Source organism: Drosophila gunungcola, chromosome 3R (assembly GCF_025200985.1).
Source record: "Drosophila gunungcola strain Sukarami chromosome 3R, Dgunungcola_SK_2, whole genome shotgun sequence".
Lineage (NCBI taxonomy): Eukaryota > Metazoa > Arthropoda > Insecta > Diptera > Drosophilidae > Drosophila > Drosophila gunungcola.
This window is the reverse complement of record NC_069139.1, coordinates 25,895,335-25,912,184: the sequence shown is the minus strand read 5'-3', so window position 1 is coordinate 25,912,184 and position 16,850 is coordinate 25,895,335. Positions and strand designations below refer to the sequence as shown.

At 42.9% G+C, this 16,850-nt stretch overlaps 3 protein-coding genes across 8 annotated transcripts; 1 reads left to right on the top strand and 2 right to left on the bottom strand.

Annotated features, from left to right (window-relative positions):
- Nucleotides 1-1,534: 1,534 nt before the first annotated feature.
- LOC128258452 (protein zerknuellt 1) lies at nucleotides 1,535-2,871 on the bottom strand. Its single transcript, XM_052990079.1, has 2 exons — nucleotides 2,785-2,871; nucleotides 1,535-2,724 (listed from the first exon to the last, which is right to left on the bottom strand). Exons 1-2 carry the CDS (start codon nucleotides 2,869-2,871, stop codon nucleotides 1,732-1,734), a joined length of 1,080 nt encoding a protein of 359 aa, XP_052846039.1. The 3' UTR covers nucleotides 1,535-1,731.
- Nucleotides 2,872-4,688: 1,817 nt separating this feature from the next.
- On the bottom strand, nucleotides 4,689-8,630 carry LOC128265309 (homeotic protein bicoid). Of its 4 annotated transcripts, XM_053001246.1 has the most exons (5): nucleotides 8,281-8,630; nucleotides 7,661-7,736; nucleotides 7,055-7,620; nucleotides 6,629-6,955; nucleotides 4,689-5,782 (listed from the first exon to the last, which is right to left on the bottom strand). In XM_053001246.1, the coding sequence occupies exons 1-5, from the start codon at nucleotides 8,431-8,433 to the stop codon at nucleotides 5,495-5,497; spliced, it is 1,410 nt and encodes a 469-aa protein (XP_052857206.1). In that variant the 5' UTR covers nucleotides 8,434-8,630; the 3' UTR covers nucleotides 4,689-5,494. The 4 variants fall into 4 exon arrangements, with proteins under 4 accessions (XP_052857206.1, XP_052857191.1, XP_052857199.1 ...); XM_053001231.1 differs by having other exon boundaries at nucleotides 6,629-7,620; XM_053001239.1 differs by having other exon boundaries at nucleotides 6,629-7,605.
- A 5,178-nt stretch (nucleotides 8,631-13,808) lies between these two features.
- Nucleotides 13,809-15,676, top strand: LOC128265330 (protein amalgam). Of its 3 annotated transcripts, none has more exons than XM_053001263.1 (2): nucleotides 13,809-13,969; nucleotides 14,400-15,676. In XM_053001263.1, the coding sequence occupies exon 2, from the start codon at nucleotides 14,407-14,409 to the stop codon at nucleotides 15,406-15,408; it is 1,002 nt and encodes a 333-aa protein (XP_052857223.1). In that variant the 5' UTR covers nucleotides 13,809-13,969; nucleotides 14,400-14,406; the 3' UTR covers nucleotides 15,409-15,676. The 3 variants fall into 3 exon arrangements, with proteins under 3 accessions (XP_052857223.1, XP_052857238.1, XP_052857232.1); XM_053001278.1 differs by having other exon boundaries at nucleotides 13,820-13,969; nucleotides 14,405-15,676; XM_053001272.1 differs by having other exon boundaries at nucleotides 13,848-13,997.
- The last annotated feature ends 1,174 nt before the right edge of the window (nucleotides 15,677-16,850 follow it).

Here is a 16,850-nt window from a genome sequence, read left to right as displayed (position 1 = left end):
CTTTTTATGCGAGTTTGATTAGCTGCCTCTGATTGCCGGGCGATTAGCCACGCCCACGCTCCTCGAATCCGGCATCTATATTCATTATGGCAGCCCGGAACATGTGCAGGACATGCTCCAAGCGAAAGCAAACCGAACCAAACCAGAAGCGAGGCGAACCGGACCACATGTCAGGAAATGTCAACAATGCGCATGAAAATTCCAAGGATCCACCCCTGCGGAAGGTCCTCCCTTTGACCCTTGACTTCCACATGGGCTCACTCTTAAAAAAATATGACCTCAAACCTTGAAAAACTTTGCTGAAACCGTAAATAAATATATATGCACCAAGTAACGACAATATGTCAATTTTCCTTTTTAACAAAAAATATGAAATATGCTTAACTATTAAAATTGATTTTTTAATTCTGATTAACGATTCAGAATTTTACGATAAATTATTTCCAGTACGTATAAAAATTGCTAAATCGATAATGGTTTTGTTGTAGAGAGATGTGTAGTTCAATATATTGCTATTTAAACATTGCTAAAATTAAGGAATTACGCACGGCAATTACTTGCACAATAACAAAAAAAATACATTTTTAACTATTTAAATTTAATAAGCTATGATCAACGATTCAGAATTTTACGAAAAATTATTTTTAGTACGTATAAATATTACTAAATCGATAAGGGTTTTTTAGAGTGCAGGTCCTGCGAGTCCTTTGGCCGTGGCAAGTGCGAGCGACAATTTCCTCCCAGGGGAAGCAATTTGCCACACACACAGCACTCCATATCACACCACACCACACCTAAGGGCCCAAGGACCAAAGGGATGGATGGATGGAAGGACTGGTGGAAATTCCTTGGAGCTGAGGCTGAGTGCCGCATTTCCGCGCTGCAAGACGCTGGCCAGCCACCGCAGCCAGTGGCAAACAGCAAGTAGCAAGTAGCAAGTAATGTGTGCGGTTAAATGTCCATAAATCAAATCCCAACACTCCACGTCCACCGCTCAAGATGACCAACGGAACCCGCTCCGGCGGACTGTGACTGTAACTGAAACCGAACCTGGTTACGGAATGGGGCTGGACCTGTCCGAGTTAATGCGGTTGACACTTTTCTGGGCCCTAATAGATGGGCAATGCAATGGAAATTCCTCGACTTGACCTCAAGTCGCCCGCAATGGGACATTAAATGCAAAAGTGAAACCGAAGACAACTGGGACAACTGGCTAAATGCTAAAAATTAACCCTCCTTCTCCTTCTCACTCTTTCGCTTTTTCTTTGGTTTCTCGTATCCACTTTTGAGTGGTGAGGGTTAAAGCAAACTTAAGGATTGGATGAGGGACAAGTTGTAACTAAAGCAAGGATTTCGGAAAGTATCTGACTGCCAGCTAATGTATCTGAATGATTTTGAAGTGCAACTAAATCCAAAAATTATATGTCAAAAACGTATTCATATTCCAGTTTGGTTTTAAGCCCAAATAGTTTTCCCAATTTTTATGTTAAAATTATTTATTGGAGAGTTATAAAAGCAAGTAGTTATTTTTTAATATGTATTTATCATTACACATTTGTTTGATTATATGTATTAAATAAAAAAATGATTTAACCTAAAGCTTAATTAATAATGTAAATGGCTTTTGTCACTGAGTTGGGTTAGAATTTTGCGTCCAAGTGCCAGAGACGATTGCTTAGCTCTAACAAAAACTAAACTTAAATGTGCTTTGGAAAGAAGGACTGCAAATAGTTAATTGGGATAGTTGAAGCTGGTGACACAGGGATTTATGTGGGTTATGCTCAGCTTTCTGGACTTGGCAGCAGGCTCGCCCCACGACAGGTTCATGGAGGGAGCATCATGCACGCTCGTGGATATCTGGGCTTGGGAGCTCGGATGCCAGGATTGAGTGGCCAGAAGGGGTGCCGACTTTGACTTGGACCAGGCCTGGGCCGCTGCCTCCAAATCCTGCTTGATGCTCTGCAGCACCAAGTCCACATTGTAGGAGTAGTGTCCCGAAGAGGAGCTTGTCACTGGGTTGGCGTTGAATGAGGCTCCTGGATGGGAGACGCTGGTTGCTGGAGCAGCCGTGGTTTGAGCCAGGTGCTCCAAGATCTCGCTGAGATCGGAACTGGAGCACATGCTGTTGTTGCTGTGGCTTATAGCATTGCTGGCTGGCACTTCAGACTTCACCTTGGTCTGGCCATAGTCTGGCTGGGGGTTGACGGGAGCAACTGCCACCACAGGACGCTTTTCTGCTGCCGCAGCGGTCTCCCTGGGATCCTGGGAGTAGGACATCAGGCGCTGCACTATCCCGCGATGAGCACTCTGCTCCGCCTGGGGCTGAGCCAGCTTGGCGCTGGCCTTGGGCTCGCGGTGTCCCTGGATGTCCTTCTTAAACTTCATGCGTCGATTCTGGAACCAGATCTTCACCTGCCGTTCGCACAAGGACAGCCGCTGGGCAATCTCGATCCTGCGCGTCCGGTACAGATACATGTTGCTCTTGAACTCGTTCTCCAGCTCCACCAGCTGAACGCTGGTGAAGGCAGTGCGGGATCGCTTCAGCTTCACCCTCTGCGCATCCTGGCTGGAGTGGGATGGCAGATTTTCATCCGAGGACACCTGCTGATGGTGCTGCTGCTGCGCGGAGCAGTGATCGTTGAGGGTGGTGGGGTTGGAGTTTAGCTGGTTGTAGTTGGGTGGCAGGCCGATGGGGTTCACAGCATGATGGTGACCGTAGATTAACTAGAATGGAGGAAACACAGATCAGTTTATTGCTTCGTGGCTTCAGATATTGGTACTCACATCACTGTATTTCACCTCGGAAGGGGCTACTGGATAAGGACCCACCTTGGCCTGGTGCACTGGATAGTAATGCATGACGGATGACATCTCTTGCTCTTGTACTGTCGACTGAGCTGTCAAAATTGGAATGATCTGCCGTCCTAAGCAAACACCAACCTTATATTGGAATCTGCTCAGGTAGACAACATGGCCAGGTCAATTCCGCCGACGCATCGTTGCGAAAAATTTGCCTAAGCCCGCGAGTCGTAAATCCCTTCGTCGCAGGCCGACTGGCTCCACGGAGACTAGCCAGGTCCGACGACTTCGGACTCCCGACTCCCGACACCCGGCCACTGGCAATGGGCAATCTAGAGGCTTGTTTTGATCGAAATCCGGCCGGGATTTGGCGTTGCGTGAGACAGCTCCCGGGGTCCGGGGCTCGAGGGATAGAGTCTAGCCAGGTAGACAGGCCGATCATCATCAGAGATCCGAGGCGATTGTTGTCCAACTTGTAGCACCTGTTGAAAGAGCCTCCGGTGGCGGCACTGAAAGTGAAACCGAGGCTGTTGTCGCGGCTTTTGGTCGATCGCCGTCCGCAATTATCCTCATAATGCAATGAAAGCAACGCTGTGAGAAAGGATACTCCTCGGGGTTTTATGCTCGATTTGGACAGTTTATGACCGCGTTTGTTGCCAGGATATGCCGAAGAAACCGAAGTCTCCGTCGCGGCGAATGCGAATCCGTCGCGATCCTCCGGTACCTCAGACTTTCCATCCGCAGTCCTCGAGCTCGGGAACTGTTCGCAAATTTTATTACTGGCGCTATCGGATTTGCTCCTTCTGGGAATTCGCTTAAAATACGCTGGAACAAAGGAAAAGTCATGACAGGACAGCCATGAGGATATGTGGGATCGTCTGTGGTACAGTTGAGGGGATGAATATGAATTTGAATCTTAATTTAATATTACAAATGTTGTGGGGTAAGTATTTTTTAAAAACATCGTAAGACTAGCTTTATTTGTAGAAAAAAATAATGTAACCGAAAATTAATTGACAGCATTGGAATCTAAAAAATAAACCCGTTGGCTATAGCTTGTATCGTTTCGATCTATTAAACTGTTTAACATAATTTAAATTTGAATTTAAAAAAAATTTTAAGAAAATATTCGATAGCATTTACATTTATATTTTGTAAATTAGAAAATAAAAACTTATGCCATCTTTAGGGAAATTAAATATTCACGGGATCTCAAGTATTTATTAACTAAGAACACTTAGATTTAAGACAATTAAGGACATTGTATTTGTGTAAAAGTAATATGTACTTATTTAAGATAAATATTAGTTCTAATTAATCTGTTGTTTTTAACAGTTTAAATCAAGTACGAAAAAACAAGCCTAAGCAAACATGACGTGGTGTAAGAATGGATTCTTGTCTTGGTTTTCCCAGCACATCCATAATCCACCTTTTAAAACGCGCCCATTTGAACTCGCCAAGGAGCAAGATCAATAAAAATTACAAAACTGGGAGAAACCCGATCAACGTTCGTTCATGTAGAGCGCGTTTTGGTTTTCTGGATTTTCCACAATTTATATCAAAGAAAATAGAGGCAACAAGTTGCCTGACGGCGCCTGTACAGTGCCTACCTAAATAGTGCGACCGGACGATGAAGATCCTGGGTCGGGAAGGTCGCGGATCAGGTAGCCAAATAAACACACAGGCAGCTGGTGCAAAAGTTTTACGACTCGCGGGTGTTCGCGGAAAAATCGCGAATCATATTTTATGACAGGCATGTGTGAGCGAGAGCCATAAAATGCATTTTTAAATTCATAAGATTTTTGGGAAAACCAGATACTGTTTTCGTTCATCCTGAAAAGAGACGGAAATAGAAACTACATGCCCTTCGCCATTTGTTAACATATACATAGTTAGTCACAGCTTACTCGATTAGAGTAGTTCTAGTATATTTCGACATAAAACTTAAAAAGACAACGTCAAAGGTGCACCGTAAATTTAAGGCTTAACATATTTCAATGTAACTTGAAGTGATTTAAAAATATTAAATTTATACCAATTCCGTAGGCAACAAATAAATCAGTGAAACTAAAACAAGTGGTCTGCATTTGATGATAAGACAATTTGCTGACGTTTCTCTCTGAAAGAGAATGTACAAATGTTTGATTATGTCAGACGCTTTGGCATAGCATAGAAATTGAAAATATCATATCGAATATTGTTTTTTAAATGTTCAATCTTTAAGAGGTAATCGTTGGTTTTGATTACCGCCAAGAGAAACATTTTGCATTTCGATTAGTACAGTTTTTAGCTATGCCAAATTGTTTCAGAACTGATTTTCTTGCTGGCGCGGAATTTGGGTTCGGGTGGGTAACTTTCCCCGGAATACGTTCAAGCCCAAAAGGCCCCAAATGGATCCAACTGGACATTCCTGGGCTTTTGTGGAACATCCTGCCAGAAGCAGTCGAGGCAACGAGCGTATTGCGGGGAAAGTTTTGGACATAAATAGAGTATCACTAAAAGAGGCATTGAAACAATGTCGCCCGATGACTAGGCTAGAACATTAAACATCTCTAAAAACAAATTTACAATCATCTTAAGACTAATCCTAGCTTACTACGCGTAGATATCTACAATCACTTGGTATTTGTACAATCAGGAACAACAGTGGTTAACCTAAAGCTTTTTAAACTCTCTGGGACGCCGCTTGTCCAGGCTAATTGAAGCAGTAGCCGAACTGCGAGTTGCCTGCGGCGTTACGATGGGGATTATACGCTTGCATTATCGTATCCATCGTGCATTGATATTGGTTCGATGCTTCCATGACCACGCCCACTCCCATTCCGAGGGGCGGCTGTGGACCTTGCGGGGGCGAAAGCTTGCCAAACTTGGCAAACGCCCCGCCCCGAATTCCGGATCCCGACAGAGCCCTCAGTCCGGTGCTCATGTCGTCGCTGCTGCCTTCGTCGCAGCTCTTGTCCAGACCCTTCAAAGGCTCCAAGATCTATGGATAAACGGACAGCAAAGGATTAAAAGTTATAGAAGTTGACAAGCAATGAAATTCAGTAAGCGGAGTAAATTAAATTAGGTAAATGTATTTGAAATAAAATATATTATTGTGGAATATGTTATGTAATCTCTAATTATTTCTGTCAAATAAGATTATTGTTTCAAAAGGCTTCAATACTATGCAAAACTTGCTCAATCAACTAACAAATGTTATAGCTATTCAAAACCAAAAACCATCTGATCATTTTAAGTATTTTTATTTGTCAGATAATATTTCTAAAGTTAGGAACTAGCCGTTAAATTCTTGGCAGTAAATCAACAGCTCCCATGACTCCTATAAATTGGAAATTATTTTAAATGTGTAATTAAAGTTTTCACAATTAAAATTAATTTTAATTATAATTTTTAAAGAGCTTTACTGCAATGAAACATTTTAGATTTTAACTCACAAAATAAAACGTTTTAAAACTATGTTCAATTAAGAAACAATTTCCAAAATTAAAAAAAACTTTTGAACATTAAAAAATAAAAACATTTTATGAAGTACTTTTTTTTCATAAAAAATTAATTCTGTTTTGTCAACAAAAATAAATGGATGCCAAAATTTTCTTCAGGTTATTAACTTGAGTTTTTGATTAATTAATTAAGTATTTCGAGGTTACCAATGTAGGAACGATCATGCTAAGTGTTCATAAGAGCAGCTATGTTTGTTGAATACCAATTAATTTTTACCATAATCCAAGAACATTGCTTTCGTAGGAAGGATTTGTCAAAATTTGTAGATTCGGTATGTATTAAATTTAATGGAAATGCATAGTTTCAAGGGGATCTGTTGACTGACCTGAAGCGTCGTCTTCTTGCTCGTTCCGTCGTCCATGTCGTCGGCAGCCTCCGTCTCGCCAACGGCGGTGGCGCAGGGTCCGCCGAGGCCGATGCCGTTGCCGTTGCCGCACAGACTGGGACTCTCGTCATTCTTGGGTGTTAATGGCTCGTAGACCTCGGAGCCGGGCGAGGCAGCGCCGCGGGCCACGGCAGAGGCGGAGGTGGCACCAGACAGCGCCGAGCGCATGTAGTAGGAGCTGCTGAAGTTGTAGTCGGCCTCCGGTTCGTCCTTGACCAGGACGCGACAGGCGTTGGCTGGCTTTTGCTGGAAGTCAAAGTGGTGGTACTGCTGCTGCTGCTGGGCCTGCATTTGCTGATGCTGCTGCTGCATCTGGTGCGGCGCGTGGTTGGTCTGGTGGTTCAGCTGCTGTTGGTGGTGGTGGACCTGCTGCTGCTGCTGCTGCTGCTGGAAGAACTGGCCGCCATTGGCAGCAGGTCCAGATCCTGGTCCTCCTCCCGCGGAGTACTGCACATGCACATGACGATTGGCCGGGGCATGGGCATGGCTGTGGCCTCCATTGTAATTGTAGTAGGAGTTGAACGACTCCCCGTAGTGCTCCACCATGTGCGCGGTGGGCGTCGAGGGCGTGGGCGATGGGGTCAAGGCATTGGGCGTGGCTCCTCCGCCCAAACTCAGGGTCTGCAGGCTGGGAGGATCGCCATCGTTCTGTTTTAGACCCGGCGAGAGGGGCATTCCCTCGTACGACTGGTCTTTGTGCTGGTCCGATTGAATCTTGTGACGGCGCCGACGATTCTTGAACCAGATCTTCACCTGGGCGGTGCCCAGGGCTAGCTTGGCCGAAAGATCCGCCAATCTGGGGGCCGTGAGGTAGCGTCCTTGCAGAAAGTGCTGCTCCAGCTCGGCGATCTGGGAGCTGGTGAAGGTGGTGCGGGTGCGACGTGGTCGCCGCATCACCAGGGAGTCGGGCAGCTCCTCTGGGGGATACATATCTGATAAGGCGGTAGTGGACAATGTGCGGCTCAAACTCACCTGGCTTGGGCATCTGGTTGGGCAGATACGGACGTATGTAGTTGTAGTTGATCGCACCTGTTCTCTCATCGAAAAGCTTTATGGAATCAAAAGATACACTGTCTTCATATAACAACATGAAAAGATGGTTCGCTTCGGGGACCGAAGCTGTGGATCTATTTATTTACAGTCGAACTTTTATACTTCACCACTTTACTCTTTTACTCTATACATCCTATGAGAGCTGTAATTTTTACTCCGTAAATTTCTAAACTTTTAATTTAAAAAATAACTTAAATAACTGCACATTAAAAAAGAATTATAAGAAATCTTTGTAAATTGATGTGTTGAATTACTTTTCAAGGATATATGTAAAAGTGATACTGAAGACTTATTAGGCTCATCTCTTAAAACAGAAAGGAAAGTTAAAATAATTTTTTTTTTTAATTAGTTAAAAGATTGGTAAAGCTTAGACAGAATTGTAACTTTTCAGCATTTGCTTTTCAAAGAAATTTGTGAGGCAAGCACACATGAATTTTAATGGATCACTGTAGGAAGTCTTCACTGTAATTGAATTATACCGGTCTAAACAGCAGGACACAAACGTAATATTTTCGGAGGGTTAAGGCCATTCCACTCACCAGATCAAAGGGATTTCGGAATTGTGGCGGCAACTGAAGCTGCGGATGCTGATGATGTGGGTGCGAGTGCGGATGCGGATGGGCGTGCGGATGTGTGTGCGAGTGGGGCAGCGGGTGATGGTAAAAGTTTTGATCTGTCGGCGGTTGCGCCATTTTCCCCAAACACTCCGCCGCGTTATTTTAGCGAAATGCAAATAGAAGGTGGAAAATATAGTGTGTTTCGGGTAACCGGTTACGTTCGAGACGCTCGCGAGCTTATTTCACCAACATTTTGCGATTTTGCGATCGAGTTGCTTTGCATCTGTAAAGTGCCGTTACTTAGGGATGAGCGAAAAGAGAAAAAGATGAAATAAACATAAGCGGCAGCCCTGGTAGTCGATGTCTTAGGGTTTCCAGTTTAAAATTGTCCCGTCAAATCTGGACTTTTTATGTTAGCAAGCTTTATGTTTAGCTTTTTTGTATTTAAATTAAGGCTTTTTAATGTTCTCATACCCTTTACTCGTAGATTATGGACGTCGAGATCACGGCAACTAGAAAAGCTGATGATTTGGGATTTGACAGCAGATTTTAGTAATTCATACATTTAAAAACAAAGCCACGCCCAGACCTTAGCTATTTAACTTTGAGTTTGTGTTATCCAGTCCTCTGCGGCCGCTCTACCGCTGCTCGTCGGCTGTTATGCCGGTGATCGCGGATGTGGAGACAGAACGAAAGAGCTGTTAGCAGCATTTACAGAACTTCAGTTATGAACCCCCTCGCACTTGATACTAAAATCAGCCTCCTGAGTGTTGTTAATCTGAGGCGCCGGGACTTTAGGAACCTTTGTGTTTGTGTCGAGCTGGTACCGCAAATTTTTTGGGGTCGACGGCGCTTTTGGAATGGAAACTGTTCCCAGGTCGCCCTCAAAGTAGACGCAGGAGATCTGAATTCCGCCCGGCTGTATAGTTTTGAGATTCTTGAACGAGTACATTGTTCTTTGGAAACTTTAAAAAATAACGAGCTTCTTCATATAAGAGCGAGACGGATAGAGGTGCTGAATTGTGGGTGAGACAATACCAATGATCGATTTCCATTTTCCCAAATACTCAAATAAGCTTCGAAATACTCTGCTAATTCCAACCTAAAAAAATTAAATTTTTTATTCTTTAAGACGGGGCCTGGTGTGAAAAAAGCATTGACAAAAGGTGTACGCCGGTTATTGCCTCTCGCTTTTTCTCATAGCTGCAGTACGGATTTCGTCTAGGCTAAAAGTCCGACATTCGGTAAATTTTTATTTGTTATGTTTAAATTTCGGTTAAATTTCTCACTAGTAAAATTCGGCGGCTCAGCAAAATCAAACTATGGCAACGCTGATTCTGGTGGGTGCACAAGCTAACGAATGGGGTGGCAGCTCTAGTTAGTGCTGGAAACTGCCGTTGCGTTTAAATAAATATGACAGTCAGGCAACGATGCAGAAAGTGTGAGTACATGGAGTTCTTGGCAGAGGGCGCCAGCTCTATGTAGATAAGCTAATAGCTCACTGACAAAGGCTGAAGGTCATTACGTTATTTATAAATTGTTTTACGTATTTTCTTAACTTTAATGTTTTGGCATTTAAAAAGTTGTAGTCCCTACCCAGGGCGGTTAATAATTCTACTCTTTGATATAACTGGAGAAAATATAATTTAGTTCAATTAAGGATTATTGCTGTAATAGCCCATTATCAAGACGAAATACATATTAATATATTATAAAAATTTGGCTTCCACTTAGTGGGTTGTTAGATTATCTAAGGCACACTATTGACCTTTGAAGCCAAATTTAAGGCCAAAGATTTTCCAAAGGTAATAGGACTACCATTTTTCAAATAAATCCCGTTAGTCAGTTGACCTTTAAGCAAGTGTCATAGGTCTTAAGTGAATATTGTTTGATGACATTTACCGAATAATTGTCGTCGGCGAAGTCGGACTGCAGCCGAAAAGCAAACAAAATAAGCGCGCATAGTCAAAGCCAAAGGATACACACAGAAGTACAGTGGTGGCTCTTGGATAAAACTTAAAACAGTTGAAGTTTAAGAAAATCTTTAGTCTTAAATAAGAGTAACCCGGGAGTAGAAAATCTTTAATCTTAAATAAGAGTAACCCGGAAAAACAGAATATTCGCCACTTCACAAAACAAAACCGTCTTTTACGGAATTCTGAGATAAATTAGCTTATATTTATATATTATTTTCAAGTTCGTTCAAATTATATAAATATATTTAAAGAATGGAAAATTAATTTAATTTGTATTTTAGCGTGAAGATAAATTAAGATATGTCATGCTTTCAAATTAATTTCGTAACAGCATTTCGTAGTTAAAATGTCAATAAGCCTAAGGTGTTGTATGCAGTAATATGAATTAAGTTTAGCAAATAAAAACCAGTGCAATAATTATAATTATATTTAAATATTTAAATATAAAATTTAAATTTAAATTAAAAAAAATTGATATTTATAATCGCTTGTTTAGTTTACCATAATCAATAGTAAATGTTTACCAAATGTTATAATTTAAAAAGGAAATGAAGGGGATTTTACCATAGATATAGGTAGCAATAGAGAGTAAATCGTTTGAGTTTGTAAGAAAAGGATGTGCGAGGTACCACTGTGCGGAATTGGGCCACAAATTCACACGCAGTGTGTGACAAAGGACTTTTTCCCGCCCCGCTCGACCGCCCTGCTGCTGCTGCTGCTGCTGCTGAATACCCTCCGTGTGCCGCTGCCGAAGCGAAACACCCAAAGAGTCACTGACAGAAACAGGATTCGGGTAATAAATTACAAAATTTGACATTTTCTGTTTTGGATCCGCTTGCGCCCGAATGAGCGAGCGGCAGCGGCATCGGCAGCCCTCTCTTTCGCACGGCCTCTGGTCGTCTCTTTCGTTCGGTGTGTGTCCAGTTGGGTCGAGCCAAGTCGACCGTTTCGTTGTGTCCGAGTGCATAAAGCAGCCAGGACCTGCCAGGACCTGCCAGGACCTGGACCTGCATCCAAAAAGGCATCGACGCAGTGGTCATAATGACGCTGCCGGGATTCAGCGCAGGCCAAGGATAAGCCCACAGAGGAGACGGAAGGCGAAGAGGTTCGAATAGAAGCGCCCTATGCGGTCCACATATAGTTAACTGGAAATTTATTATTTTACACAATTTACAATTATCTGATTCGAATGTGCACTCAGAGACGGGAATGCCGGGAGATGGGGGGTCGCGTTGAGGCGAGTCGGGCGACAGATGCAGCTGCCCTCCCATGGGAACGGCCTCTGCCCCAGCCTCATTTCAGCAGAAGTCACCGAAACGATTTAAGATGTGATTTAATTTCCCAAAAACTGTGGCTATAGTTTTCCTCGCTCTTCAAGGGGGATTTCTTCGCCCGACAGACAGCGTCGTCATCAATCATTTCCCATAGTTAAGCCGGGTTAACCTCGACGGGTTCTTGGGGGGAAACTTGGACAGCGCCTGATCCGAAGTCGGGCTGAGAAATATGGAAATTAAATGCGATTGGTCAGAAAGTTTTCACGGCTTGGTAGTAAACCATTGCGTGTTTATACAACCAGTGAAATGCTTTTATTTAAGTTCAAATGTACTTTATTGATAGCTTCTTAAGTATTTGGAGAAATAAATCAAGTTTGCATACAAACACAAATGTTATAACTGTTGTAGATTGAAAAACTTTGAAACAGTATTTTCTTTGCTTGTATTCTGTATTTTTGAGGAAGGAATACAAGTTAAATAAAGCAAACAATTTATTTATTTTAAAATGGTCCACTATAATTATTAAATTATTATTCCTGTGTTACCAAACATTGCTGAATTATAATCAGGTACATCCAATACGTTAACCACCATCTATTACCAACAAAAATTCGAGTTACGCAGACTTCGACAGAAAAAAGAGCTTTAATTCTCTATTGGTTAGTTCGATCTAAAGAAGTATGACCACAATTTGAAAATTCCCAGTTAAAAAGAATTTAAACTCTATCTTAGAAGTTGTACCCTCAGCACAGTTAAAGTTGCTTAAATTTCCCGCATGCTGCTCTTTAAATTTCCTGCCGAATTTCCCAGCATGGCTGGGCCAGGACTCGAGTTAAATCCCACCCGCCTCGCGTTCCACCCCCTTTTGTTTGCCTTTTCGCGCCTGCGCCCCTGATCCTGCGCAGAAAGGGACAGCTCTGCTCGGCGCTGGGATCGCCGGCATTTCCAGAGCGGCAAGGATATTCCAGAATCCGCTCGCCATGGTTGTTGCTTTTGTTCGCCGGCGGCGGAAAGTAGCGCGCCATGCCATAAATCACAAATGGCTCGCATTCCACCTTTTCTTCCACGAACCCCTAAACGTTTACGGCCGAATGGCGGCACAAATTTGAATGTGAATTCGAATTTCGCAGGCCGCCTTTCAATTCGCCCGCGGACACTTTCGCCCCAGCTTTGTTTTTGCAACGGACCGCTTATCTTGGGGGGCGGGGGCTGCCCAGTGGGCGGGACTGAAGGGGCGTGGGCAACAAAAACAACAACAACAACAGCAACTGCCACCGCCAGCAAAACAAATCAATTAAAGACAAGACGGGAAGGAGAGTGCATTGATAAGTGAGCACGGAGTCAAACTCACGCACAAGTAAACAATTTGAATAAGCGCTGAAATGCAGACACAGATACAAAACACAAATACAGGAGAAGAAACAAACACAGATACAGATACAGCCAAGGCGACAAAGTAAATAAAACGAAGGGCGATAAGATCCAAAACGTCGATGACTTCGTCTTCGGCAAATGCATTGAGAGAAATTATGTGTAGACTATTACTGACATAGTAAAATAGTTGGCGACTTATTTATACAACATTTTTAAATAAAAAAAGAAATTGATATGGTTTTGTAAAAGAATATTAAAGTCATTATATTAAAACCATTTGCTTATGCTTACAATATTAAAGCATTATTCATGACATTACTTAAACACTATTTTAAAAATTACCTTTTATTAGTTTCTTGCAGTTTCTCAAAAACTTAATTATCATATTATTAGTACAAAAATGTACTTTAAACTCACCTTGTCCTCGTAAAAAGCTAAATAAATTGTTTTTTTAACTAAGAATATCTCAATTTTATTTTTTTTCTCAAAATTTACTGTCCGTTAACTATAGAGATGAGAAAACTTTATTTGAAACTTTAATTAATCTCATGGTCTCATTAAATAGGAAAATACAACATAAAAAATATATTATAATATAATATCACCAACACAAAATTAATGAAAATAAACGAAAATCGCTATACTTATAGCAAAAACGTTTTGGGAACGAAAAACATGTACACATAAATATATTAAATTTACGAAATCAGATGCAATACCAATTTTTGTAAGTGTGCTCATTAGGAGGCAACACAAGTCTAGACTCTAGACCCGGCAATCGATCATAACGATGTCTATCTGCCTCATTCTCGCGGTGCACAATTTTCGGTGCTCTTCTTGGGTTTTGAGGAGATAACGAGCGCTCAGGAACAATACAAAATTCTGAGATAGAGGGATACAGAGATGCAGAGCGTCGGCCGAGATACTGGCTTTTGAGCCGAGCTCAGTCACCGCCGCCGCTTCAGTCGAGCCCCGAACGCGAAGTGAAGCGCATTGAACCCACAAGAAGCGAGATAATCGAAGACACAAACTCAGCAGCAACATCCTGTAATTAAACAACAATTTACAAGACCCTGTAACTAAATATTTAAATACATTTTTAAATTGCAAGTGTGCTTGTACAAGAACATCTAATTTATGTGATCACGAAAGTTAAAGATATTTTAAAAATTGCAAAGCTCCTACATCCTTGATGTGGCATTCAGAAAATATATGTGATGATAATTTTAAACATAGAAGTTTTACATTTGAAAGATATGGCAAATTCATGCTTGTGTTCCATGTGATCTATAATTGACTTTTGAGTTTGGATCTTAGGATCTTAGAAGAATCTGACTAACATGGCTGACAATTTGGTTTTGAATAATAGCAAGATCTTTAAAACTAAATTACACCATATAGTAATGGCATTGATCTTAATTGATGTTTGTCAAAGTGTTACAGAATGAATTACAATTTTGAATACGTTTTCTTGCAGAACAGCCATGGCTCATCCGCGGCTTTTCATCGGTCTTTTCCTGGGCCTGGCGATCTCGTTGGAGGTCGTCCATGGAGGCCCCGTGATCACCCAGATCAGCAAGGACGTGGTGGCCAGAGTGGGCGACAACGTTGAGTTCAACTGCACCGTGGAGCAGGTGGGCCAGCTCTCGGTGAGTTGGGCCAAGCGGCCCAGCGACACGGACACCAACTCGGTGGTGCTCTCCATTCGCAACATCCTCAGCCTGCCCGACCAGCGGTACAGTGTGACGGTCAGCGAGGGAGCCGCGTCCGGAACTGCCACCTACACGTTCCGCATCCAGAACATCGAGGTCAGCGACATGGGTCCGTACGAGTGCCAGGTGCTGGTCTCCGCCACCGAGAAGGTGACCAGGAAGCTGAGCCTGCAGATCAAGATGCCGCCGGTGATCGCGGAGAGCACTCCGAAGAGCACCCTGGTGACGGAGGGCCAGAACCTGGAGCTGACCTGCCACGCCAACGGCTTCCCCAAGCCCACGATCTCGTGGGCCCGCGAGCACAATGCCGTGATGCCGGCCGGCGGCCACCTGCTCTCGGAACCCACTCTGCGGATTCGCTCGGTGCACCGGATGGACCGCGGGGGCTACTACTGCATTGCCGAGAACGGAGAGGGTCAGCCCGACCGGCGACTGGTGCGCGTGGAGGTGGAGTTCCGCCCGCAGATTGCCGTCCAGCGGCCCAAGGTGGCCCAGATGGTGTCGCACGGCGCTGAGCTGGAGTGCACCGTCCAGGGCTATCCCGCACCCACTGTGGTCTGGCACCGGAACGGAGTGCAACTGCAGTCGGGTCGCCAGCACGAGGTGGCCAACACCGCCTCCTCGTCGGAGACCACCACCTCGGTGCTGCGGATCGAGAGCGTGTCGGAGGAGGACTTCGGGGACTACTACTGCAACGCCACCAACAAGCTGGGCCACGCCGACGCCCGACTCCATCTCTTCCAGACCGTCATCCCGGTGCCGTCGCTCTCGTAACATCTGAATTTCCTTTCCCACGCATCCAGACTGGAACTCGACTGGAACTTCAGCCTCTCGTCGCGCATTTTCGGCAATTCGCCAGTCCGGATGCGGCCTGTGCTTGTGTTATTAATGATTCATTCAATTAGCTCCCATTCAGACTACATTATTTTCGGACACACTCAAGATCGAGCGACTGTTTGTGCCTTATGAATTCTGCTCTGCATCTGTCGCCGGCTTATGTAAAACACATTTTATGCTTAAGTAAATGACTTTCACTGATAAAGTTTAATCGGTCTTTTCCTATATGGTCGGGTTGGGTGAGATAACCCTTGCCAGGGGTCTTTGGGTACAATTTAAATGATTAAGTCATTGAGAAGAGGAAAAATATATAAAATATATAATATTTGAAGCCCAAAATCTGAGACTACAAGCTTAGCAACTTTAAAAAATTATCTACACTGGTAAATACAAAATTTCAACCTCAATATATTTCGATTTGAATTTCATCCATTGCTGCATCTGTTTATTTAAAATATTAAATTTCTAATATTTAATTTTGGTATTTTCGGAATATAGTAAATATCTAAAAACGTTATTAAAATTTTAACCATATTAAACTTTATAACTATGCATTTAAAACAAATAGGAGTATAATGTTTTTCTCAAAATATATTTATTTTTACTATTCCATTTTTGATTATGATAATTTTAAGTTCTGATAAATTTAAGAATAACTATGTTTTTTTTTTTTTAAATGCTAAGGTACATTTTTTATACAAATTAACTGCATTTTGTTGGATTTCAATTAAGTACGACAAATAGATTATAAATGATGAAAAAAAACCTAATATCAAAGAGAAAAGGGCTGAATATTTACTGATATTGAGTTGATGAATTACATTAAGAAAACAATCTAAAAAAGTACATGAACTACTAAAGCCCGAGTAAAAGATCTCCCAAGATAAGCTCTAAATCGCCAAAGTCCCACCTTGACACCAAGTGACAGCATGTAAACTCTATTCAAGCGCCGTATCCCAACAGTTAATACAGCCGAAAGTCATTTGCCAAAAAGTTAACTGAGCCCGCTCAAAGTGCCACAACATTTAACTCTTCAATCATGGTTAAAAAATGGCAGTCAGTTCACCTCTTGACGTACACACTCATGGCCACATGGTTGTGTGGCAAAAACGAGTGGGGGGAGGCGCAGAAGGAGGTCTGTGCCGAAAACTGAACCCGAAAGTAAGTTGTTCATTGTAATTGAGAAAAATGCGAGGCATTTGTAAGGCGGCCCAACGAGTTGGGTCTGCCGCATTGGCAACGCAACTATTCAAGTGTGTATGTGTGTGTGTGTGAGTGTGTGTGTGGAGTCCCGAAGGACTCCATTATGGCCCGAGCACATTAGTTTAGCTAAATCCCCAACCCGGCTCATCGCTCACTAAAATCAACACTTGCTAATG